This window comes from Solanum verrucosum, unplaced genomic scaffold, assembly GCF_900185275.1.
Source record: "Solanum verrucosum unplaced genomic scaffold, falcon-dt-bn FXZP01000128.1, whole genome shotgun sequence".
In the NCBI taxonomy this organism is placed as follows: domain Eukaryota; kingdom Viridiplantae; phylum Streptophyta; class Magnoliopsida; order Solanales; family Solanaceae; genus Solanum; species Solanum verrucosum.
The window spans coordinates 2,048,843-2,075,889 of NW_026020327.1; the positions used below are offsets into that span (position 1 = coordinate 2,048,843).

The window sequence follows — 27,047 nt, forward strand, 5'->3', positions numbered from 1 at the left end:
ATAACTTCAAATAAGAAAAATATATAAATAGAAATATGATATTTTTTAAATTGACTAATAAAAAGAATAGGATCAACCAAAATGGAAGGAAGAAGGGTATATGAAATTATGGTTGCAGGTGAATAATTATTTATTAGTGTATCTAGGATTTCAAGATGATGGGTGCATATTACAAAAAGATTGATCTAAGATATAAATTTGATCAATTCGACATTTAAGTTCTTATTATTGAAAACCATTAAAATTTTAATATATATATATATGAATTAATTAAAATGTCAAAAGTGCTACCAATAACCACTAAGAGAGGTATTATTTAATTTTAGAAAGAAAAATTAAACAAGATAAATATAAAATTCAAATTTCTAACTTCACGTAGAGAGGTGCACCCCGCGTCATTATCACATTACAATGTGGGTTCACATAACTATATTTTAATATTTTCTAAAAAATATAACACTACTATATACTTATGATCTTAGAAGAAAGAGTATAAATTCACGTAAACTCAGAACCTGTTGAATACGCCCCTATTTATACTATCATTTAAGTGTGAGTACTCGTAACTCACAATAAAGATCTTTCCCTTTTTGCAGTTCACGAGCTTATCATAAATATAATATTCAAGTCAAACTAAATATTTAATAAAAAATAATCTTATGATAAATATAATACAATTCCTTCATAACTAATTTTTTCCTTATTTATAATATGATATTATTTGCATAACTTATTTTCAAATCAGACAAATTAAGGGGTTGTGTAATACATGGAATGAGATAAAGAATAATATTTAATGAGATTATTTTGTCATACTTTTTTATATGAGATAGTAATTATCACACTAATTTAATATAGATATTGAAATATATAATCTCGAATTAAACTAATACGTTAAATCAAATTAAATTTTTATCTCAAAATTATTATCCCTATCTCACGTTTCAAATGTCCTTAGAAACAGTAGTAGAGGTCAAACAGAGATATGAAAATGGTTTCGAGTATTATATTGAAGTCAAACACTAAAAAAGTCAAGAACATGATACACAATAACCTTTTTAATTTTCTTATTCAAGTTGTTAACCTAAAAAGGTCATATTCACACAGTTGATTCAAATCGTGATTTGTTTATCCTACCTTTATTTTTAATTCGTTTTAAAAGGAGTATATTTTTTATATAATATTTAAATTTTAACTTTTTACGTCACATGTTTAAGATCACAAAATTAAAGAGCATTCTAGTATATTTTACATAGCTTTGATTTAAGAATATAAAATTTAAACGTTTTTTTACTTTATCAATTTTCATGTCAAGTTGAAATCAGACGAATAAATTCGTAATTGAAAGGGAGAGAGTACTAAAAATCAACTTGAACCAAAACCTTTTGTAGTCAACGAATATGTATCACCAACTTCATCTCATTTGGTGGTTGTTTACTTTGGACTTATTATTTGGTTTAAGTTTTATTTTTTAACTCTTTTTATTCTTTGACGGTATACATAATTAGGTCATAAATGAGGTAAATTGACAATTGAAATTTGATTACGAGTGTAACTTGTATTGTATCGACAAAATCGTTGTTATGTATTAATTAAAAGTCTCATTTTATATATGATAATCGATTGTGCGTTGTGACTTATGTTTGACATTAGTGGTATTGTTTCTCACCTTTTAAAAACACCACTGCGACAATAAACTCGCTTGGCATGATGGAGATTTTCAATGAAAAATTTCGAAACTAAACTTTTGAATACTTCATTTATATTGTTTTGATAATTATGGGTTATGATCCATTTTTCAGCATATTTTAGTTCAAATAATTTTTGGATGAGTCATTTATTAACTCGGATCATTTTGATCCTTCTAATTCAATCCATTCAACACTCCTAATGTGGTATTCCACCTTTAAGATGATAGAAATTTTTGCATAACATTGCAAAGAGGAAGAAAAATAAATCGGTTAAATTATAAATAATAGTATTAGAAACGGGTTATATTTTAAATAGTGCTATTGTAAGCAATTATTTGGTGCTATTCCTACCTTTGTAAAGTTACAAAGCCCAAATATTAAAACAAGGCTTACATTTCATATACGACCCAAAAAATTGAACTGAGAGAAAATTTTAGAAATAGCAAACATAATAGATATAATAAAGCTCTACAACTATATTTTGATAATCGTGCTTCATAGCTATAGTTTCGTTTTCTATGGAGGCTGCGGTTGTATATTTCTGCCCATTTATATATTTAGCTTGCGAATATACAAATAAGGTAAGTATATACAAATTATGTATTTATACATTGAAGAATTTTTCAGACCTAAGTGGTCATATTGGATCCTTGAGAACCATTACAAGTACAATCGGCTTATATATATTTAAAAGAAAATATTGTGTTGTGATTGCAAAATAGTCTCTTGTTTTTGAGTTTAGACTCATAATCATACTTTTTTTCGTTACGTGAAACGATAGTTTTCTTTTATGTGCATGGTATTGATGCACTTTTGGTCTACCCTCAAACTTTCGTCATTATTTGACATCAAGAGATTCATCACATCATATATCACGTACAATAATACAAAATTTTCTTTCCTTAGTTATAACAAAAACATTATTATTCTCACCTTCACATGAGTTATTGTTTCTACTGAATATAAAGACAAACGATTAAATATTTCATACATTAAATATAGACAAAACCAAATTAAAAAATAGTTAAACCTTTAGAGGAAGATCGAAAATGCACCAATATCAAACATGGTGATTATTAGTGCTTCATAAAAAAAAAGAAGAGAGGCATAAATTAAAGTATTAGCCTAAAGATGAAAGGATCATTTTGAGATTTTTTTTCCTTTCGTTTCATATAAGTTGTCTATATTATTAAAATTAATTATCTGAAATTATTTGTTAATTTATTAAATTAAGACAAAATCAATTAATATTTTTATAATTTTAAAGTGTAACCAATTTTATAAACAAAAATATTTTTAAAGGGTAAATTAGTAAAATTAGCCTTTCCAAATTAGGGAAAACAGATACTACACGGATGGTGGAGTCCCAAGTTTCTTGGGAGCAGAGCCATCGTCTCCGGCGAAATCAAGCATTTTAGGTACCGGAAACCTAAACCCCTTCTTTTTCCGATGATATTTTGTGGAATTAATTGAATTTACTTAATTGGGTTTGTAATCTTTTTGCCTCTATACCATCAAGAAACTCTCAATTTCGATTCTTTTCCTAAAAGAACGATGAACTGTGTCAAAGTAAGCTCCTTTATACATGCTATTCGTTCCTATAAAAGATTTTGTCACTTTGAATCCAAATCCCATCTGGGTTTTGGTTCTTTAGACAGACCAGTTAGAGCTAGTGTTGGAATTTTCTGGGATTTAGATAACAAACCACCTAAGTCATTTCCACCATTTGATGCTGCCACTAAGCTCAAAAAGGCAGCTGGACAATTTGGGGTTGTGAGATTTACAGTAGCTTATGCTAATCGACATGCCTTTAGTTATGTTCCTCCTTTAGTTAGGCAGCAAAGGAAAGAGCGGAAAACATTGAATTTGTTGGAGAAAAGTGGGGTTGTTAAGGTTGAGGATCCTTATATATGTAGAGTGTGTGGGAGGAGATTTTATACTAATGAGAAGCTTGTGAATCATTTTAAGCAAATTCACGAACGTGAGCAGACGAAAAGGTTGAATCAGATTGAGTCTGCTAGAGGGAAAATGAGGGTGAAGTTGGTGGCTAAGTATGCAATGAAGATGGATAAGTATAAAGGTGCTGTTAGGGATGTTTTGACCCCGAAAGTTGGGTATGGTTTGGCGGATGATTTGAAACGGGCAGGTTTTTGGGTTAGGACTGTCTCGGATAAGCCACAGGCTGCTGATGTTGCGTTGAGGAATCATTTGGTTGATGTAATGGATAAGAGGATGGTGGATTATGTGGTTCTTGTGTCTGATGATTCTGATTTTGTGGAAGTGTTGAAGGAGGCACGGTTGAGGTGTTTGAAGACAGTGGTTGTTGGTGATAGTAATGATGGGGCTCTTAAGAGGACAGCGGATGCTGCTTTCTCATGGCAAGAGATTATGATAGGAAAGGCCAAGAAAGAAGCTGTCTCTGTTGTTGGACGATGGAAGGACCGAGATGTTTTGAAAAGATTGGAGTGGACATATGATCCTGAGGTAGAGAAAAAGTTGTATTACTCTGAAGTTGAGAGTGATGATTCTGATGGAATCTTTTCTGGGGAAGATGATAAAGAGGATGTTGGTGCTTCCATCTTGAAGGAAGATGCTCATGCTTGGTGGAAGCTGGACTCTCGTTCAGGTACTTTTGATTTTTTGTTACTTTATGATGCATAGTTAATTCTCTGACAATGAAGTTCTCCACTTTGGACTTCTGAGCAATCATTTTTACGCTGTACTTTATTCAGGACATGATTGATGCAGCAACTGATTATTGTCTTCAGCTTCATTCTTATAAGAAGGAGATATGAACTGGTGATTCCACCATCCTCATAAGGCTTTCCTAGCGTTGAGGTTTACAATGCGGAAAGTTGTTAGCTCAGAATTCTCAGATCAAAATGAGTGCAAAGGAATTGGTGCAGATTGAGCCCCAACAGCTATGCAACATACTAAATGAAAAATGAGAAAATTAACCTTGTGCCTAATTGCCTCCAGAGCTTTCATGAATTAGGTCCGACGAGTAAGAATCTGGGAACTTACTGTCATGTCTATGTCTTCTTATTTTAGTATTTCTCATAACTCTTTGGCTAAAACTTTTATATGTTCTTTTCATTTGATTTCTTTTATAAGAGTAAAATGTTATAACAGACTAAGAAGTATAATTGCTGGCTCAGATTTCAAAAGTTAGAAAGCTGTCATCTAAGTAATGTTCTTAATGTGAAAACATTACATTGACGTCGTATTGCTGATAAATTTATCTAGTTACTGTTGTCTGATGTAGAATCCTGGTGTTCACTAGTATTATTAGTAGTGCTTCATTGACGGTTTGAAGTAGAAGATACGCTGTAGCATTAGGATTCATAACTGTTAATTCTTGTTAGTTGAATTAAGGGATCATTGCCAACTTACATATTCTTCATTTAGAAGAATGTTGTTCTGAACTCAGACATCAGAAAAAGCCTCAGTCTTTCCAATTTTTGACTCGATATAAGGAAAAAAGAATGCAAGAAATGGATTACTTGAACCTGACATTAGAACGTGAGGTAATTCTCATCAGTGTTAATAACTTCAACACTTTTAACTGCATATGTGATGCTGGAAAAATTCTTGAGAACCTTCTCGGATAGGTGTTTCATAAATTTCTTGAAATTGGTAAGCATTCAAAACAGACAGTATTGCATTTGCTTTTGTATGGTTTCTGCTTGTAACAGCCATGAACTTTTTAGCGTATAATGGATTTTTATATCTTGAGAAGTATGCGACTGAATATAACAAGGATACTGCTGGTCACGACATGTAATCCTATGAAGCTGGTGCATTAGTTTCTCCTAAGAGTAGTTCCCCCACCCTAAGTAAAGAATCCAATTGACAGTGTCTATGCCTTGCGGTGCGTTGGTTTTCTTCATCATTCAGTATGCAATTGAACAAACTTAACCAAGTGGACAGGCTTCTCGCATAGTAGTCATTTCTTTGTTATGGTGTGTTTCTTCAGCGAGTTATGTATTTCTCATTTATTTCCTACAATGGTTTCGTAAGGAATCTGCACACCTAATTTGTTGTCCATTTCCCTTGTCACAGATTTTGAATCATGACCAAGGCGGAACAGAGAACTGAAAAGCTCGTCATACATCAAACACGGAAAGTTGCAGCTCTACTAAGGAACAAGGTCGGGGTACAACAATACAAAATGATGTTCAAGCAGTAAAGGACATTTGCTAAATTCAATTGAAGAGCAACAACTATCTACAAGAACCAACAACAACCATGAATAGATGCCTCAATTCAAGCAGAAGTATGTCCTTTTACTGTATTCGACTGCGCTTGCAATAAATGAACAAGCTTAATAACAAAGCAAGTACAGATATATTATGTTTATGTTGAAAAAAAACATTTATATAGTTATTTGAATTGAATAGAGATCCATTTTTCTTCACATATAGAAACAACAACATTTTCATGTCAATACTTTTGATATTATTGCTTGAACAATTTATGCTCCAGGTTCATCTGAGCACCTACTTTTAGCATGACTTCTTTACTACTGTATTTCCTTTCCGTACTTGTTTTTGATATGCTTCACTTGAGCTGAGGTCTATCAGAAACAATCTCTCTACCTTTACAAAGATAGAAGGCAGGGGCAACGTTACGTACACACAACCATCTCCAAACCCTACTTGTGGGATTATACTCGATATGTTGTTGTTGATTTGAGCACCCAACAGTCCTGTACTTTTAAGCCCCCATCTCTTTTCTCAGCTGAATTAGAGGCTGTGATTGAGACAAACATCATTTATCATTTTCATTGAAAATCTTTTTCTTTTAATGCATCACTGAGGTCTGAGTTAGCAAAGTTGTGTAATAGCAAGTACTTGGTAAAGATCTTGGGTTTAGTTTTCTCTAGTTCTAGTTTCTTATGTTACATCAGGACTGTTTTATCCTCTTTTCAAAATTTTATAGTATAACTTTATTTTGTGGGCAGAGGCAGATTCATAATTTGAAGTTGTGAGTTCCTAAAAGCGGGTTCAAGTTAATATACAATAGTATTAACTTGTACAGTGAAAGATGATAGGTATTCTGTGGAATTAGTTGAGGTGTATGCAAGTTGTTTCGGACACCACGGTTATTAAACTAAAAGAATACAATAATAATTGTGTTCACAGATAAATATTTAAGGATATGTAGTAAATTTTTTAATACAAATATAAGATCTAGGCTAAAGCTACTAAACTCTGATGAACTCATAAGTAGCATGTATGCCTCTTTTACGCATAAAGATTGTTTTTTGTCAAACCATCTGGTATCTATAATTTATTGGTCTGATTAAATTATATTCACATCGCTCAATATCCAAATGCCCAATTAAGGAGAAAGTGCTCCTGACTTGAATTTTTTTAATTCTTCTGGCTTAAACTCGAATTTTTTTATCAAGTGTAAAGAAATCTCATTCATCCGATCATATTTCTAAATAGTAATCTGTACAAGTATCTACTAAACATTATGCATGTCTCGGAAGAAGTATGAATGTAAATATTTTTATATAACACAAAACATAATCATTATAAAAGTATTTGTACATCGTTTAAATACATTCAATTCATATTTTGGACCATATAACAATGGTCAATTTTCTTTTAGCAAGTAGATTATACTAGGAATATATATATTTTAAAAAAAAAAACATAATAGGTCGAATAGTCAAAGTGGGAGTACTAACCTAGTTAGGAGTTAGTAATTAATTAATTAATATCAATAAATGGCAAACATAATCTTAACACTCTGTTTGGATCATTGTTACTCATTATATTGTACTGTATCGTTATCATAACTACAATGTTTGTTTTGATTATTACTTAAAATGTATTGTATTATTAAACTTCGTTGTTACATAACAATGAAAACCCACATTTTATGGACACAACCAATTTGGTATGTTTCTATTGTTACTTAATTTATTTTTTCAATTATATCCTTATTTAATATTTTATAATACTATTTTACCCTTTTACCATATATTATTTAATTCTAGTCAAACCTCCTACACTAGAATGTTTAAGGATATTTTAGTAAATTTATAAATTACAATACAGTACAATACAATCAAACCAAACAATAAAAATGTTACTCCTTAAACAACAACAAACAATACAGTCTAGCCAAACATTGTATCTACCATACAGTCCAGTCCAATACAATACAATACAATACAATACAATATATTATGAAATAATGGATAACAATGATCCAAATATAGTGTAAATCATTTGAAAACATATTTAATATTTAGTTGGTGTGATATAATTTCTAGTGTAGGTTGTACTGTATAGTGTATAGTTATGTCTGACCTGCCACAATTTTAAAGTACTTCGTCCGTCTTAAATTATTTATCGTAATTTTAAAAAATATCTATTTCTAAATTATTCTTTGTATCTTATATTAAAAGTTCATCTTATTAAGAAACATTTTTCGTATTACTTGTCAATTTACAAAATCAAGATAAAATTAATTACATTTTCTCATTTTTATCTTCACACAATTAATTCTTTTTGAAAGTGTAAACAAGATTGTAAAGGTCCAAAAAAGTTTTTAAAGGTTAAATTAGTAAAATTATCCTTCTTATTTATGATTGCTTAAGACGTGTAGATGAAAAAACATGCAACTTATATGAAACAAAGGAAGTATTTGTTATCTTACAAGTTTAAGATAAGTTTTCCCTTCGTTTTATCCCTTGTAGTATTTATTCTTGAAGACAACAGCCACCTCAATAACATAATCCGGATAAGAATTAGGAATGTCTTCTTTCAACTAGTTCTAGAATGAGTGTTATGACAAATAACAAGAAGAAACTAAAGGAGAAATTTGTCCAATAGTAACAAAGGGTGCTTTCACAATTAGTTGACAAGTTTCCATCCTTTTTCTAAAATGCTTGAATATTCTGCTCAACAAAGTGGTTCGCAGTTTGACAAACCCTTTCTTTTTCTATGTAGGATGGATTGATCCAGAAGTACAATATGATGGAATGAAAATGTCGAAGTAAGCATACCTTAAGGCTCCCCCCCCCCCCCCCCCCAACGTTTTTAGCCAACAACATCAACCTCATTTTTCTCTAGGTCAACGTTAAAAATTTGATAAAAGACCAAAAAGGCTTAACTATAGTATATGTTAGATGTTTTCGTGAGCAGTAAACAACAAATCTCTCCTTATTTTGAGAAAGTTGATGATCGAGTAATGAGCAGAGGTTATATTTTAATTAAGACAATGAGATTAAAATAGTAAAAACTTCCAAACTACCTCCTAATTTGTGTTTTCTTCATAAATATATCAAAGAGAAACACAATAGGTAATTTAAAACGGTGGGAATAATTTCATGAATATCTAATAATGGTGAGTTAATAAAGACATTTAATAATTTTTGTTATAACAAACAATATTTATATAAATTATCTTTATCGCCCGTTAAACATCTTATTTGATAATTACTCAACTGATTGGAGGATTAACATTAGCTTTGGGGAAAAAATGACCTTTTTTTCATTTAAAATATTAAATATTCTGAACTAAATTCAATTAATCATAAATAATTAATGTAATTCGTAATGATCCTTGCTTTACCCGTGAACATGATTATACTTTATGGAGAGGACACATGTGGTCCTTTTTTTTTTAAAAAAAAAAAATGTAAAAAAATTGTTTTTTTATAGTGCAATTAAAGTAATTTTTTTTTGTGGTGCATATTTAGCATTTATATTATATGGTTGTGACATAAAAATATTTTGTCTTTTCTTCTTAATGAGAAGGAAAAATAGGTTGGGGGTTGTTGGAGATATATTATTTTTTTCCCTTTTAAATTTTGCTCCCTCTTTGTAAATTATTATCGTAGCAAAAATCACGTTAATTAATAAAATTAATAGTAATATATTAAGGAATTGATTTGTTAATAGTAATATATTAAGGAATTATTTGTGAGTCTTTTGTATAACGGTAGAGCCACTTTATAATTAGAGGGTTCATCCGAACCCCCTTGGGCGAAAAATTAAATTATTTATATATGGTTAAAATAAATTTTAGGTATATATAGTAGATGTTAAACCCCCTTCGGCTACTTCTTGTGTCTATTTCTTCAAATTTTAAACCTCCTTATTGAAAATCCTGATTCCGTCACTGAGGGTATATATAATAACTATTTTTATAATGCAAGGTATATCAACTCTAAATGAAAAATTTAAGACGTATATCAGACCATTTTCCATAAATATAATACATAGTTTATTAAATTATTCTTATTTAATAATATCTTTTGAAAATTAAACACTATTTAAAAAATGGAGTATAGCGTATAATTGAAAAAAATATACTTAATAATTTATATTTTTGAACATTTATTATAGGACGATATTTTTTCTAAGATACTACATATTTTTAGACGAAGGGAGTATTGTATTGCACAATTAATTAAAGGGAGATATAATTTAAAAGAATCACGTCTACTTAATTAATGTGCTAAACTCGTACAATGCAAGTGATTTAATTAGTTGAAATTGAACTGCCTGAATATATTGGTTTCAATATAACGCCATTAATTTTTCCAGATGATTCTCTTTTTTTCCGATTGCGATCAAAATTTGAAATTTATGCGTTTTTATCATGATCTCAAGTTAATTCTACAATAGACGGCTTCATACAAAGCCAAATATTCATAACTATTTAGCAAATTTCTTAATATATACAAGATCTGAACAAAAATTATTGGGTTCACGTGAATCTGTAACTGAAATTCTAGATCTGCCTCCAATTCTTCTCTCGTCCTTTTTGATTTTGGCTTTATTATTTTGATTAATGTTAAAAAACTTAATTAATTTTTAATATCATGACATCTCCATTTATCTTTTTTTAGAGAGTATTATTACGTGAGCTTAATTTTGAATCACTTCTTAAATAATAGGACAATAATATAGCATACATTAGAAAAGAGAATACCCTTTTAATATAAGGCATACCCTTTAGGTCCTTTCTTAAGAGATGAAGCAATCGTCACTCAACAGCTCAAAGCTGACTGATACGCTCTGCGTGCTAGCCTACTAGCTTCCCATTCCAATAATTAATATTACTAAGCAACTAAATTCAGACAATATTAATAAGAATACAATTTTTTCTTTGAACTAATAAAATAACTAACAAATAATAAATACATAAAATTAAGCAAATAAATAGATATGAAGGTGTCTTTTAATGACAAAAATAAAAACTAGAACGGTGATTAGTTTCCTCCACTAATATTGGCAGCAATTAATGATTTGCTTCTTATAATTTTGTTGAATTAATTTCTAATGATCATGACGTCTCCATTTATCCTTAGTATCTCTAGAATAAGGATAATAATTAATTTCTTAATTACTTGAAAGTGACATTGTTCAACAAAAACATAACCTAATTTTATAATTTTGTTCGAACAAAAAAAGTATTTATAACAATACATTCAATTGAAAGCTCATCAATTAATACGATCAATACATACTTAAACAAATAAAATTTAAAGAACAACTCAATTACAAAAAAAAAAAAACATTATCAAAATAATCTATTCGATAATTAATTTCATCAAAATTCGAAATAAGAAATCTATCACCCATGATCAAACAAAGAAAATGCATAAATTATTGTCAAAATTATAATATCCACATCAACAAAAAGTAGAAAAGTATAGAAAACTTTTTAATATGTCTTGTAGGATAGACTTGAGGATTTTTCACGTTCAAATTGTCTTGAATAATAGTGTACACAAATATAGTCTTTTGGAATCGAGTTCATTTGAATTCATTATTTTAGTACGATACATTAATTTGTATGCAAAAATTTCACTAAAATTAAAATAATAATAAATATAAGTCCATAATTTTTAAAGTATAATAAGCACAATAATAAAAACCTAAATGTTAAACCCTAAAGTTTTAAGGAAAAGGGTCTGAAAAATACTCCAACTTTGGCCGAAATTGTTGTTACGATATCAAACTTTATGGAGGACCTTTTACCCCCGCACTATTTAATAGTGTATTTTAAAGGCATATATGTGCCCACGTGGACACATTACTATTTATAATGATGCAATATTTCTGATGTCTACGTGGACACATATATACATTTAAAATACACTATTAAATAGTGCAGGGTGTAAAAGGTCCTTTCCAAAGTTTGATATTGTTACAACAATTTCAGTCAAAGTTCAAATATATTTCAGACATTTTTTCCAAAGTTTTAAGTTCTTAATCCGCATCGAGGTATACATCACCTTCCTATGTCAATCATGTGACTAAAATCAAGGTTAGAAGCTTTAATATTATGTCCTAAGTCAATTCTTTTCCCCACCATGAAATCTGATTAAATTTAAATTTACACTGAAAAATTTCATATTAACAGACAAAAACTTTGATCAAAAAAGAAAAAGTACTACCAATCCACCATCATCCTTATTGATACGCCCTAAGCCAATTATCCATAACTCGTAAGTCTATACCGAATCATATATTATAAGGACTAAAATCAGAATATACAAATGACTGACGAACCAAAAATATTATTTTTCCTTTATTTAATTAATCTCTTCCAATTAACAAAAAAAAAAAAAAGACTTATACTAAGTTTTTTTTCCCTTTAATTTTTTTCTTTTGGGTGGGGGTTGGGATGTGTGTTTAAGTATAGTCTATTAATGTAGTAGTCAAAGTAGCTACAACCCTCTATTTGACTATGGAGTTAAACCCTAATTTGTTTTATATATAATTTGTACAACAACACAATTACACTATTTGATTTACTTTCTATTTTTATGTAAACTTTAATAAGTTGTAGTTGATATATTCGTTGGCAATATTTATTTTGATCACATGGATGTTGTCTTCTCCACTAGGCCTTTAGTACATTTGAACTACCCTCCCCTACATTAATAAAAGGCATATAGCTAGCTATGTTTTGTTGTTGCTAAAATGTGTTCAAACAACATAATCAATGATCTATTATTTTTGTTGTTGATATTTTGTCAAAAATATTAGTCAAATATTTAAGTTTTCCTAAGAAAAATGTTATTTACTCCTTAGTTTAGAATTACACAAAGATTTGTTGGACTCAATTCAAAGATACTCTTAATATAGTGTGCATTCAGTTATTTACTTTAGACCATATATGTGCAGTTTTTTCAAAAGTTTCACACTATTAAGAGTATCAACTACACGTTTTGATTTTGTGTAATATGAAGGAAAAAATATATATTTTTTAATTTTTTCATGTTTGAATGATTGAAATTAAAAAAAAAAAAAATTTCTAGAGAAACAAGATCCTTAGAAATGAGGAAAGTGATCGTTTCCCTCATTGAAGTAGAGAGAAAAAGTTTTATGACTGACATTTCATTCCCCCCTCATACCACACACCCAACCCCCCTCCAATAGCCCCCCCACCCACCCACCAACCCACTCCTACCCCCTTATAGTGTTTGCCTAGATTTTATATTAATATATTTGAGCCAATATCTTTTGCTTACTTACTTACCATCAGATAATAAGTAAGAAAATTACTTATTTTTTAAGAAAATATTTTCTTTCGGCTATTAATAAAGAGCATACCTAATAATCTCCCCCTTAACTAAGTCTTACACTAGCTATCACCTCGTGAGCTTATTTTTAGATTAATTGTATGGTACTGGCTACCAAGGTTCACTACGTTTTTGTATGAGTCTGCAAAGCTACGTATAAAGATAGTAAATCAACTAATAAACAGGTAAAGACAACAAATCAGGCCCCGTGCCATCACTCCATCACCTTCATATAATTCGTCCCATCAAATTATTGACTCAAATATCAGCTGTTGGGCTAAAACAATCCAAAGATACTCTTAATATATTCTTAATATATTGTAATATAATTCATTTTGGACCAAACCCACATATTTTTCTCTAAAAGACCTCATAACATTAAGAATATCATCAACTACACCTTATATGTAGCTTCTTTTTCTTTTCAGATATCAATATGAAATTTTCTTTGCACACCGAACAAGATCTACCCTTATTGTTCCAATTATAAGTGTATTAGTTGAGTCGTCTGTCTACAAAAAGATAAAATTATTTTTAGACATACTTTAACAATTGAAATTATTAAATATTTTTCTTAAGAAGTGTATACGAATCAATACTAATATGAATATCATGGAGTATAAAATGTAAAAGGCTTTTGTTAGGCTTGAAAAAAGAATAGTTTTTTTTTGTCTTATGATTAGAAATAAATAGACAATACTATACCCAAAGAGACTTCAACTGTCCAAATTAAATACCACAAACTACCACAATACTCTTTGCTCTTTCATTTTTAGTTAATTTGCGGTCCAAATTTTTTCTTTCTTTTCCAACTGTGCCAACTTGGTCCATTTAATTCACCTCTCAAAAGTTATAACTCTCTTTACATTTTATTTATTATATATATACATGTCTAATTGCTTTACTAGTAAGTGCACATACAAACAAGTTACAATATTTTTGTAACAACATTTTTGCCAAAATGGCCACACCTAGTTTTTCAATTATTTTGAGCCTTTTGTTGATTTTTGGAGTGGGTATTTCCCAAAGTGAAGCTAGGGCATTTTTTGTGTTTGGTGATTCACTTGTTGATAGTGGAAATAATAATTATTTGGCTACTACTGCAAGGGCAGATTCACCACCTTATGGTATTGATTATCCAACACGTAGAGCAACTGGTCGTTTCTCTAATGGCTACAACATTCCTGACATTATCAGTTGAGTCCATTTTGCTTTTTTTTTAAATGTTTTTTTGATATGACGTTTTCTTCATATGACTTATAGGTCACAGGGTTAGTGATGCTTGCATCAGGATAGGGTGACTATGTCACATTTTTATCATAGAGTAGTGGTGGTTCTTTTCTAGATTCTGTGTGAATGCGAGATACATGCTCTGTACACGTCGAGTTCACATGAACCAAATATTTTCAATGCGGAGTGTGAATTATGTGTAAAATTTATTAAAACTATAACAAGTAGTAGATATGAATCTTTTCCCCTTAAGAATATAATAAGTTAATGCTAAGAACTTTAAAGTTTGAATTCATAGAAAGTTTAAATCTCGGATACACCATTGAATTGGAGAATTGTGGAGAAATTGTAGAGTTGTCTTTGTAAGTCACGAGTTCGAGCTGTGAAATCGGTTACTAATGCTTGCGCTAGGATTGACGACCTACATTACATCCTCTTAGGGTGCGACCCTTTTTTTGTACACTACATGAACGTGAAATACTTTGTGCATCAAACTGTGTTTTACACTAGCATCTAATTGCGTGTGTTTTTGCATCTTTTATGAAAGGAACTTACTTATGAACACTAGCATTATAATTCTAATCTATTGTAGATGACAACCTGTCTTATTTTCCAGATTACTTATCCTACTTTAATTTTTAAGACAACTACCTGTAGTTTTCTTTTATAAATTTAACTTTTATACATCGATAGTATAAAAAAAAAATTCACTATAAGATAATCTAAAATACTAGCTGTAACCGTCCATAAAGAATAAGACTAAATTCACCTGAAAATAAGACAAGTTACTTGCTACAAGTAATATGTTTAAGTATATTGATAGCATATCAATTCTTTTCACTAGAAATGTACAAAAGGTAAATCCTTCTTCAAGGTTGACCTAGTACTAGTATATTTTTTTTTTACATTGTTAGTATATATAAGTTAAACTCGTGATAGATGCAGTTGATCAGCTTCGATTATTTTACTTTTTTTCAGGTCAACAAATTGGTTCATCAGAATCACCACTACCTTACTTAAGTCCAGCTCTTACTGGACAAAGACTTCTTGTTGGTGCTAACTTTGCATCTGCTGGAATTGGAATTCTAAATGACACTGGAATCCAATTTGTACATACAAAACTTTAGTCTAAATTCAAATTATTTTCAACATTTAACATGTTAATTTGTTTGACTAATGATAATATATATATGCAGATTAATATAATTCGAATGCCACAACAATTGGATTATTTTAGACAATATCAACGTAGAGTGAGTGGACTAATTGGTGAAGCCAGTACTCAAAGACTTGTAAATCAAGCTCTTGTTCTTATGACTCTTGGAGGCAATGATTTTGTCAACAACTATTTTCTTGTGCCCAATTCTGCGCGATCGCGCCAATTTTCTATTCCAGATTATGTCCCTTTTTTGATAAGAGAATATCGTAAAATCTTGATGGTACGTATTGAATTTCTATGTGTGACACGATTTGTTAGGAATAATTTCAGAGATTTCCCCTTTTGGTTTAGCTTTGTAACATGACCTTCATTTAACATAACATTTATAACAAAGTAAGTTTTTCACCAACATAATTGGTTGTCAATTGCTAGCTGTTTTAAAAAAAAAATGAAATATCAGTAGAAAGATTCAGATAACATTAATGTAGTTGAAGTAATTGAATGCATATTGAAGTTATGTACTATTGTATAGGTAGATAATAATACCTACTAATAATATAGATAAGTTTTATTATTATAGAAACTAATATACCTTTTCATGATGTTACTTCAGAATGTGTTTAATCTTGGAGCTCGTCGTGTAATTGTGACTGGAACTGGACCATTAGGGTGTGTCCCAGCAGAACTAGCTCAACGTAGCAGGAACGGGGAATGTTCACCCGAGTTGCAACAAGCTGCAGCACTGTTTAACCCACAGCTTATGCAAATGCTTCAGGGGTTAAACAGAGAACTAGGCAGCAATGTTTTTATTGCTGCAAATACACAACAAATGCACACTAATTTCATTACTAATCCACAAGCATATGGTAAAAATCAATGCAACACTTTAAATTTACATGTCCTGTTCAGGTTCAGTGGCAGAGCCAGGATTTTTACTAAGGGGTTCAGTATCCTGGCACTGGGCTTTGGCCTATGGTTAATTCATGTTATTAATATTGACAATTGTTTCTATTCTTTGACAGGATTTATAACATCAAAGGTAGCATGTTGTGGTCAAGGACCATATAACGGTCTTGGTCTATGTACACCGCTCTCTAATTTGTGTCCGAATAGAGATGTTTACGCGTTTTGGGATCCGTTCCATCCATCTGAGAGGGCAAATAAGATCATTGTGCAACAAATCATGTCCGGTACGACGGAGTACATGAATCCAATGAATCTCAGTACAATTCTGGCTATGGATTCAGAGGCATAATATATAAACATATCTGGAATCTGTTCAATTGTACCTTTTGTTGCTAAATTTTTTTGGCTATAAATAAGTTGTATGCAGCACCTCATGTTGTGCTACTTTTAAATTTACAAAAGTTTGGTTGTGTGCTATGTTTTTATTCACTTAATTCAGTAATCTAATTTGTAGGGTGGAGTGTGATATTGTTGAAAATGTAAACCAAAGTGTTTTCAATTTATATAATATATGAAGTGAAATACTTTCATGGCATGTAATTTTGGTACTTTCATTTGATCAAATTTGGTGAATTTAGTATATGTTGCAAAATTATTCAAGAGAAAAGGGTAAAAAATGTCCCTATTTTGGATGGAATTTCTCAAATCAAACAAAAATATCCAATTTCCTTAAATAATGCATTTCTTTGTTTTAATTTAATTCGACCTGACCCACTAAATTAAATAACCTGAATCAAATTTAAACCCAATTATAAACATGTATTATAACTAGGATCACACTTAGGTAGTAGACAAAGTAAAAAGACATTTTTATCCTTTTCGCTTGATATGGTGGTGTTGTTATGGCCAACAACTAATAGTATCACTTTCTTCATTTTTAGACTTTGAGAAATCAAGGACCTATTCGTAGAGACGGAATCAAGATTTAAAGTTTATGAATTTGAGTTCTTTTAGTCTTTTATTATTACTGGATTTTAAATTAATAATTTATATGTATATAAAATAATTTCTTAATACAAAAAATTTAAACTAAAATTAATGAGTTTGTCCCAACTCGAAACGTACTGCACATTGGCTTCTCCTCTGAGGCAACGCATATGACATTAATTATTCTAAGTTAAAAAGTACTTTTATGTGGATTCTTTACCACACTTGAAAGATTTCAGCTCATCATCCTCATCTTCAACTTATTCACAATTTTGAAGGTGCTTTTGACTAGTCTAAGAATGACAATAGGACGGGACTGGAGCAGGGCAAGTTTTGCTTTATGCGGGACGGGGTGGGTTAGTATATTTGTGGGTCTATACAGGTTTGCCCCACAACCGCCCCATCCAATGCCATCCCTAGTGACCACATGAAAACTTATTCAAAATATTTATGACTTTTTATTGTAGTAGAAAGTTGCGAGAAAACAAAATGTACCATCCTATCATAATCACAGACTTACCAAGAATTTTAAAATTACATTTTCAAAACCTTCTATGTGAAGATAAATTTCAAATATCTTGACAAGGATTTATTGATAATTCGATAAAACAAACATGTTTACTATTATGGATTAAAATTTAACTAATTAATTTTTTTAATGTATATAACTTAATTAGATCCATCAAGATTCTCCTTTAGCCAATGCACGCCTTGTACTAGATAATTTTGTTTAATTTCTCCACTTTTTTCACATGAAATTATCATGTTTTATAAGTATGGGCCTCACGTGATCTTTTTTCCAACCAAAAAGTAAAGATACCCTAGCTGAGATATCAAATTTATTTTCTTTGGATATGCTAAGATTTGATTAATTTAGATAAATATCAGGTTGAAATGTTAACAGAAATAAAAATACTAGGCGATTTCTTTTTATGTGTCCTAATTTTGACAAATAAAATTATATATCATACATATTGTTGCTGGCGAAAGATGACATACTAGCCCCCTCTAATCCCCCCCACCCCTCTATATATTGTCTATATATAACAATGTTTCTTAACTCTTTTCCCACCTTGAACTAAAGAGTAAAGCCTTCTAAATACATTTTTTTAGCTGAAATCAATTAAGAAATGGAGAGGAAATTTTTTGGGTTTTTCTTTGTGATTCTCTTGATTTTTGCCTCACGTAAGTCTCCATTTTTATTTGTTTCCTTATTTTGTCCTAAATCTAATTGTTCACTCTTTCCTTATCTCATAAATCAATCAATTAATTAAGCACTTATCAATCTTAGTTAATCAGTTGGGATCGAATATATGAATTATTAACCGTCTATTCAGATCGTTAGTATTCATTATACTACTAAATTTATTCAACATTAATTAAACCTTTCTATAGTGGCAGCGTACTGTTTGTCTTAAAGTTTTATGGCTGCTATAGTGAGGTGTTGTTAATTGTTATATATGTATACTCATATTTGACGTTGAGATCTCATTTAACTGTTATAAACAAAAGTATGCAAAATTACTTTTTTGTCCTTTCTATGTTATAAACGAAAAAAAACTTCTAGTCTTTAATTCCTCATGAATTTATGACTATAGAAAAATATTGTTACAACAAGGTTTGATGGTATACTAACTGTCACTAGAAAAAAAAATAGCGATGGATAACTTTTGTCCTTAAACTATAAAAGTTCGTCATTAATCTTATTTAACAATATATTAGATCAGACAGATTATCAAAAAATCGTGTTAGCTATGTATTATTTAACGACTATTTTTGTATCTAAGTCCTGTTTTTGTTTAGTACATCAATATACCTCAACTAATTTTTTTTTTTTTTTTTTTTTTTTGTTGATAAATATATATATGGATTATGCAGAAATGGGAATAATGATGCCACAAGTAGAAGCAAGAGTTTGTATGTCACCTAGCCATAGCTATCATGGTCCATGTTGGCATGATCACAATTGTGCTATTGTTTGCAGAAATGAAGGCTTCTCTGGTGGTAATTGTGTTGGTATCCAACTTAAGTGCTATTGCACTAAGCTATGTTAGTTTTTTTATTTTCATTTTTCACTCGGTGTGATGTCAGCCTGTTGGACCTACTCTGAAGCTTGACTAATTTCGAAGTCATGCAAAGAAGATATGTTGACTTTTGTTTTCTTTTCCTTTTGAAAGGCTTGAATGTAATGCATGCATCTATGTTTCAATTTGTGTTTAGTAATATGGTCAAACCTCTTTATAATAACGTTACATTATAATGACTCAACACCCTTCCTCATATAGTCATATTAACATAGCTTTGGAGTTTCAAGTATATTTTGAACAAAAATGGATACAGTCAAACCTCTCTATAACATCCATACTCTATTATAAAATTTCATTATAATGGACAATTTCTTAAGAACCAAAACGTTAACAACACTATTATAGAGAGGTTTGACAGTATATTTTACATTATTCCAACAGGTGACAAATTATGCTTTAACATAAGTACATCATTTTCTCTAGAAAACAAAAGGAATCAAAGCTTTAACATTCTTAGGAAAATTTTCAAATTTAGAAAGGTACCATTTCCTAGTAACATTACTCCTTGCTGACAGATATAAAGCTACACCCACAGCACAGCAAAACGAAAACGATGTCTGGGAGATGAATGAGATCCCTACTGAAAAGATAATGAGGGCATATGACCATACTGAAAAGGCCGCCTTGCGGAATTTTATAACCCTTCTCTTTACTGCCTCTGAGCTTGGAAAGGAGGTAATGATGATAAAAGTTGCCACTGATTCCGACTAAGAATATCAGTACACCGATAGACTTCAGATCGATTTCAGGCTCCGTATATTGTAGAGTTAAGTGTTGGATGTAGATCATGACTGCAGGCACCATAAAATAGGAGGATGAAATAAGGAGTACTGATCCAAGGATCATCCCACCACTGTATTTGTGAACAAACAGAACCTGCAAAACAGAATGGGCAAGCTCGTTACTCCTCATAGAAATTGGCTCGTTTGAAGAATAATACATTTGTAGTGCATGAACATATGACAACAGAATCGGATTAATATAAGCAGCACGGATATATATCTATATCAGATTTCTAGTGAATACAAAGCAATCAGTTTGGAACAAATTACGTAGTTCCTTGTTTGGGATGAATACTTCGAATCACTAGATCGTGCTGAAGATAGCATTGAATGGTATGAACTAGTGGAACGAAGTAGGAATCTTGTATGCTATATAAAGGCAATATCAAGCAGCAAGAACAGTATATAGAACAGTGGGAAAAATAAGTGATAGTACCAAAAAATATGGTAGTTTAGGTGCAAAGGATGGAAGGCTTACACAACAGGAGCCTCCTATTTAACTGGCTATGCAGGTACACAATAGCAAACGAAGATTCTCTAAATGACGAAGGTTGTTAAGGCATAATTTTTTTTGATAACCGTGGTGTCATACACCTCGACTAATTCCAGGGGATACTTGTCACCTTCCACCAGCAATAGATATCAGCTAACTTTGTCCACCAAAGCTAGAACAAATGGGATGAAATCATTTAGCTTCAAACCAGTGCCGGCTCTTGCCTATAAATTTTTAGGCCAATGCCTTAGGCCCCCAATTTTTTATAAATAAAAAATCTATGTTTAATCTTTTCATGAAAAAATATGAATTATTTATAATAAAAAGTATATATATATATATATATATATACTTTTTATTATATTTTCTTCGCTAACGCTCACATTATTTATCCTTTTTAACTCCTTCTGCACTCTATTTCTTCAAATCTTTGATAGTTAGAGTAATATTCTGTCAAAAATATGAATCAATAGCCGAAAAATGTTGAACAAAGTAAATTACAAATATTATTTTATTTCTTCGTAACTTTTCATATTAAAGTAGGGTATACCAAGTTATCAATTTTTTGAATCAGATTCTATGATTCTAACTCTTATCTTTATTTAAAATTTATTAACTTATTACTTATCGAACTATATTATCGATTCATATAATAATTGTCTCAATAATGATGTTTTTCAATGTTGAATTGATAAAATCTTGCTTAAAAATAATAATTTTAAAAAGTATTTGAAAAAATCATTTATAAAAAAAAAATTGTAATAATTTACATCTAAAAATTTGGAAAAATAAATAAATACAGATAAAATTTATTTAAATTTTAGGCTTCTAATTAAAATTTTGCTTCTAGACCCTGGCTTTGGCAACAACTACGGAGATGTAGAGCTTCTCCAAAGTTTTCAGTTTTCTCGAAAACTCTACCTAAAGGTTACCTTACCCGAGACAATTTGAGAAGAACGGAATCCAATCAGTGCAATAGGTGTTTTTGAAAAAAAACGATTCATCGAAGAAAAAAATCAGAAACAACAATCACATTCCAGCTAACATTTCGATTTTAAACAGAACATTGTTAAAAAAGCAATCTATATTGTCAGAGAATATATATGTTCTGGGACGGAAGGATTCGAACCTCCGAATAGCGCTAAAGTCCTAAAGAAAAGCGACCCCAATCCCTCCCCAGCCCAGGTCAAAGGTCTTCCGTCAAATCGACCTTCCCTCTCATCTCAGGGTGAGGCAAGCAAGGCTGGAGCTCGGGTATTGATATATTCCATGCTTTCAACCCCTATTTATATTTGACCAAAAGCAAAACCTTTCTTTGAATTTTTAGTCATTCTATTTATTTCGAGAATAAGTGATGATTCGAGGATTCTTACTCAGGGAATCCTTGATTTGATTTAGGTTAGGTTTTTTTATTGAATCATCGTGGTTCTAGTATGGAGGGAGAGGAACCTGAGATGCTAGCCAAGGAATCTCCAAATAAGTTCATAGCTCGTAATATTTTCCATCAACTGATTCTAAAAATCATCAAAAGTAACCAAAAAAAAAAACTAGTATGTATTACACAAATTCAATTGAGTCCATCAAATTAGGCATTAGGTTTAACTCACACCCCAAGAGCTACTAGCTCAACGCGAGAGGATTGCCCAAACCAGAGCCTAATGTTTTCGTCCCAGTCCAATGTGGGATCATTCTCATCAAGATTCCCTCACACCCGCCCGGATCTGAACATTCTTTATCTGAGGTTCCACAAGGTGTATATTCACAACCCCACACAGTCGGGGGCACCACATAGAACAAGTAAACCTGACTCTGATACCACGTAAAGTTTGAGATCAAAAAACAATAAAAACAAGAATATTTTGGGAGAATTTCCTCTATATTTGTATTCACAATATGACCAACTTATATACAAGGACATAAACAACTTTTAGCATCAATAAGTATGCATATTAATTAACAAAATATATTAATCGACAATTAAGCTATGACCGTCAATTGAAAAGAAAAAAAAAAGTTTACCTCAAGAACCCTTTTGAAGAAATGTATAGTAACAGCAGATTTAAGCAACATAAACCTAGTTCCACCATCTGGGTACATAAAAAATGAAGCAAAACCCATAACACAAGCAGGTGCATAGAGTATAAACATCCCTACTTTACTAGACATTTTTCCCTGCAGAAAATTACTATTAGAGGAACCAGAATTTGCATTAACATTCCAAAATTTTGAGTATTGGAGATGTTTTCCAGCAATTTCAGAAACACCCAAATAAGCTAAAAACAAAAAAGTTATCACAGTTATTGCTGTGATAATTGAAGATCCCTCTTCAAACACAAAACTTTGAAACATTTTCACAGATTTTTTTTGTGATTTTTTTTTCCAGATCTCTTTATTTAATATTCAAAACTTGAAGGAGACCGGTATAGAGTATTTATAATGTTAATTTTGGTGTGGATAAATATGAACTGAATCTCCTTTTACATCACTTCCAGAAGAATGAAAAAGAAAAGAGTTTTATAAAAAAAAATTTATCGGTTATTGGTTTGGTATCGATTTTTAATATTGGGTTAATATAACTCATTAAGACGATAGTAAGTTATTACTATATCCTTCATAAATATTAAATATTAATAATTTAACATAACTAGACACTATATCACTACTCTACACTACGGTCTACACACATTTCACATGTCATAGTACTTCTACTTCACATAAGAAATTCCATATTATGTTTTGGTTGTAACATGTTATTGTTGCCTTCATACTACATCTACTCTTATTGATTCAATTTCTCATTATATTTCTTGTTTCACTATATCAAAGTATTTACAGCTAATTTGATTGTCTCACCGGACAGTGCCAAATTGTTTGGAAAGTAAGAAATCATATATTTATTTTATGAACGTTTTTTTATTTGGGTAAACCGAAATCCGAACCGTTAATGATCAAAATCGATAAATCAAAAACCGATAAATTAAACTGATAATGCATAAAACCGAATCGAAACGACTGACGCACACCACTTGGTTCAAGTCTTATAGAAAGAAAATTTTGTTGGAAGCACCATCCTCAAATGAGACTACAGTGCTCAATCCAAATTTAATAATTTAATTAAAACTCCAATATAGACTCGGACTCTTGATACTAGATGGAAAAAAAGAGTTTAAATAATAAAAATAAATTAAATTTATTATTTGTTTGCGTATTTAATATTTCTATTTTGTATTATTTCATACATATTATAAATATAGTTATAAGTTGATCTACACACTTATTGTGATTGAAAATAAATATTTGATCAACTTGATATACATGTACAATGAGAGTAAGGATTTAAGTAGATAAAATGTGGAAAAAGTTGAGATATGAAACTAAAAAAACATGTAAAAGAAATGTTTTGGAGCAAATAAAGTTAAGAAAATCATGGAAAGTACTCCTGGGCGGTCCGGAGGGGATCATCACGATTTCTCTTTTTTCGAGAATTTATAATTTCGATATTAGTGTATGAACAATTATTTCTCGAGTATATGTTTAGATTCGGCCTGATTGAAAAATTGAATGAAACATGTAATAATGTATTGTTATAGATTAAGAACTATAATTCATTTTGAGGCGATAGAGGGATTGTATCATTCGAGCTATTTTTTTCTTAACCAAAGTCAAAATGAGTTTCATTTTATTTAATTCCTACGTAAAATATAAATATTTTATTTTATTTATTTATTTTAATCAATTGAGAGTGTTTATTATTTTTTATATATTTATAAATAACTATATTAAATGATATTAATTAAATTTAATTTTAAAAATTATTATAATAAAATATATTTTTATAAAACAAGCCAAAAGATATATTAGATTCGCAAATGTCAAATAATATGAAAAGAAAGAAGTACTATGATCTCAAACTTTGATGAAAGCATTCAAATTCATCATTTGTCACAATTCACGTTCACTATCAGATTTTCTTCATAAATCATAAATAGAAGTGGTTAGACGTTGCCCATGATGGCTATCGACAGAAGGTTTAATACGTGGGACCTTTTTGACGATCTCGTATTATTTTGAGAGTCAAATAACTTTTTATTTAATCATAATTTTTTTTTTCTAAAAATATTATGAATTACTCCTATTAGTTATATTGACTTAAGTATTTTTCTTTTAATAGTTTTTAAATATAATTTTTTATTTTAAAATATTAAAAGAATTTATATTCAAATTACTGATCAAAATTAAGTGTTTTAACTCTCGTATTCTGAACATGTTTTGTATAAATTAAGATAAGACGAATCAAATAAAAAGGTCAATTTGTCATTGCACTTAAAATAGTTTAAATTTATTACTAAACTTTCTGAAATAATTCAAATTTAATCACTATTTTCCTCCGTCATTATAGTTAATTTAATTTTGGAGGATTAAAACACGATTATTGAGTGATCTTATATATAGTTCAAGAATAATTTGACTTTACATGTAGCCAAGTAGGGACAAAATTAATATGTTTATGAATTTTTTAAATTGGGACAAAGGCAATATCTTCCTTGTTATATCTAGCAATTACTATTCTAATTGGGTTGTGGGAAGGGATGGGTATGGTATGGTATGGTATGACAGAATTTGAAACTTTGTTATAGTAATTTCATTTTCGATTTCTAAATTATTATATCATTATTATATAATTTGATTTGGTATAGTTCGATATTTTGAAGTTTGATTTCGAAATTTTTACGATATGGTAAATCGGTAACATAGTTTGTTTAACTTCGACCAATATATACTTGTATAATAGAGTATTATGACTTCAACAATTCACAAAAGGTTTCAATTATATCATACTAACACATTGTACATGTAAAAATATATTTATTAAAAAAAGTACAAAGAACTCCTTTTGTTAATCAATTACATTTCGATAAAAATAGAGTAGTCACAACTTCAACTTTTAAACATTTGTTTTATACTATTACTAGGTTGCATATTTGTTTGTATTTAATAATATATATATATATATATATATATATATATATATATATATATATATATATATATATATATATATATTTATTTATTTTTTATTTTTTTATTTTTTTATTTTTTAAATAACTCCATTGATCATTGATGTGCAAAAACTTACAATTTGAGTTTGGCATACCAAACTTTGTACATGATCATTGAGGGGAGTTCACTAAGCTATACTTAGTCAAAACCTTTGGGGGATCGTAAATGATATGGGATGGTTTGTTCATTTTGAACCTAAAAGAGTGAATATCCCATTTGTCCATATTGACTAGCCCCTTTACTTGATTGGAAAGCTCAGTACGAGAGTAGAAGACATGATTGACTCAAAATATGGCTCATGCTTGCCAATTTATCAGCTGGTCTATTGGCTTCTCGAAAACAATGCTTGATTTCAAATCCATGCTTTTCAACTAACTCTTGAATTTCATTGATGATGTGTAGAATCCTCCAAGGCACTTTCCATTCCCTTCTGACGCATTTGATAATGAGGAGAGAGTCGGTTTCTCCAATGATCACACTATGTCCATTATTTACACACCATTTTATGCCAAACAACATTGAAGCTGCTTTTGCCATGTTGGATGTTCCTGGTCCAGATGTATTGAGTAAGCACAAACAATTCTTCCTTCATTGTCTCTGACCACTCCCCCTCCTCCACATATACCACGTAAACAACTTCCATCACTATTTAACTTAACAATGTGGGGGGAGGGGGGGGGGGGGAGGTTTGTTCCATTTGATAGCTCTGAAACTCTTTGCTCAATGTTTGCTTCACAAGCATTGCAGATTGCACTCCATTCCTCTCCTAAGTTGGCTCTTCTAAACTTCATTTTTAGAACTTGCCCAAGAGTATTTAGAACATTAGTCTTGGTCCTATAGAAGGATACCCTCAAGTTTTCAAACTTTCTACTACATCTTGCTTTCCATAGCTCCCACACTATGATTAAAGGAATAATTTTGGTTATATAGGTAGCAAAAATGTTGTGGGACTTGTAGTTCCACCAATTAAGTAACATCATCTTGTAGCTCCTGCTGGTGATATATATATATATATATATATATATATATATATATATATTATTTATATAACTATATATTTTAGTATGATATTCGATATTCCGGTATGTTAT

General features: G+C 30.3%; 3 protein-coding genes and 1 pseudogene across 3 annotated transcripts in view; 3 read left to right on the forward strand and 1 right to left on the reverse strand.

Annotated features, from left to right (window-relative positions):
* Positions 1 to 17,102, forward strand: part of LOC125835792 (GDSL esterase/lipase At5g33370-like) — a 233,433-nt gene extending 216,331 nt beyond the window's left edge. Inside the window, exons 2-6 of the mRNA XM_049514894.1 lie at positions 14,202 to 14,447; positions 15,460 to 15,590; positions 15,678 to 15,920; positions 16,254 to 16,506; positions 16,663 to 17,102. Coding sequence (XP_049370851.1) covers positions 14,213 to 14,447; positions 15,460 to 15,590; positions 15,678 to 15,920; positions 16,254 to 16,506; positions 16,663 to 16,895 — 1,095 coding nt within the window. The 5' untranslated portion in view covers positions 14,202 to 14,212 and the 3' untranslated portion in view covers positions 16,896 to 17,102. The remainder of the gene's footprint in view (positions 1 to 14,201; positions 14,448 to 15,459; positions 15,591 to 15,677; positions 15,921 to 16,253; positions 16,507 to 16,662) is intronic.
* LOC125835793 (uncharacterized) lies at positions 3,204 to 4,607 on the forward strand. Its single transcript, XM_049514895.1, has 2 exons — positions 3,204 to 4,317; positions 4,424 to 4,607. The coding sequence occupies exons 1-2, from the start codon at positions 3,246 to 3,248 to the stop codon at positions 4,432 to 4,434; spliced, it is 1,083 nt and encodes a 360-aa protein (XP_049370852.1). The 5' UTR covers positions 3,204 to 3,245; the 3' UTR covers positions 4,435 to 4,607.
* A 1,561-nt stretch (positions 17,103 to 18,663) lies between the features above and the next one.
* LOC125835890 (defensin-like protein 1) lies at positions 18,664 to 19,723 on the forward strand. Its single transcript, XM_049514987.1, has 2 exons — positions 18,664 to 18,718; positions 19,412 to 19,723. The coding sequence occupies exons 1-2, from the start codon at positions 18,664 to 18,666 to the stop codon at positions 19,585 to 19,587; spliced, it is 231 nt and encodes a 76-aa protein (XP_049370944.1). The 3' UTR covers positions 19,588 to 19,723.
* A 247-nt stretch (positions 19,724 to 19,970) lies between these two features.
* Positions 19,971 to 23,265, reverse strand: LOC125835805 (steroid 5-alpha-reductase DET2-like; annotated as a pseudogene).
* Positions 23,266 to 27,047: the final 3,782 nt, after the last annotated feature.

Excerpts from the sequence above, each read along its gene's own strand:
- LOC125835890 (XM_049514987.1), top strand. The coding sequence starts at position 18,664 with ATGGAGAGGAAATTTTTTGGGTTTTTCTTTGTGATTCTCTTGATTTTT. Across the intron at positions 18,719-19,411 it reads TCTCTTGATTTTTGCCTCAC|AAATGGGAATAATGATGCCA; the intron begins GTAAGTCTCCAT and ends TGGATTATGCAG.
- LOC125835793 (XM_049514895.1), top strand. The coding sequence starts at position 3,246 with ATGAACTGTGTCAAAGTAAGCTCCTTTATACATGCTATTCGTTCCTAT.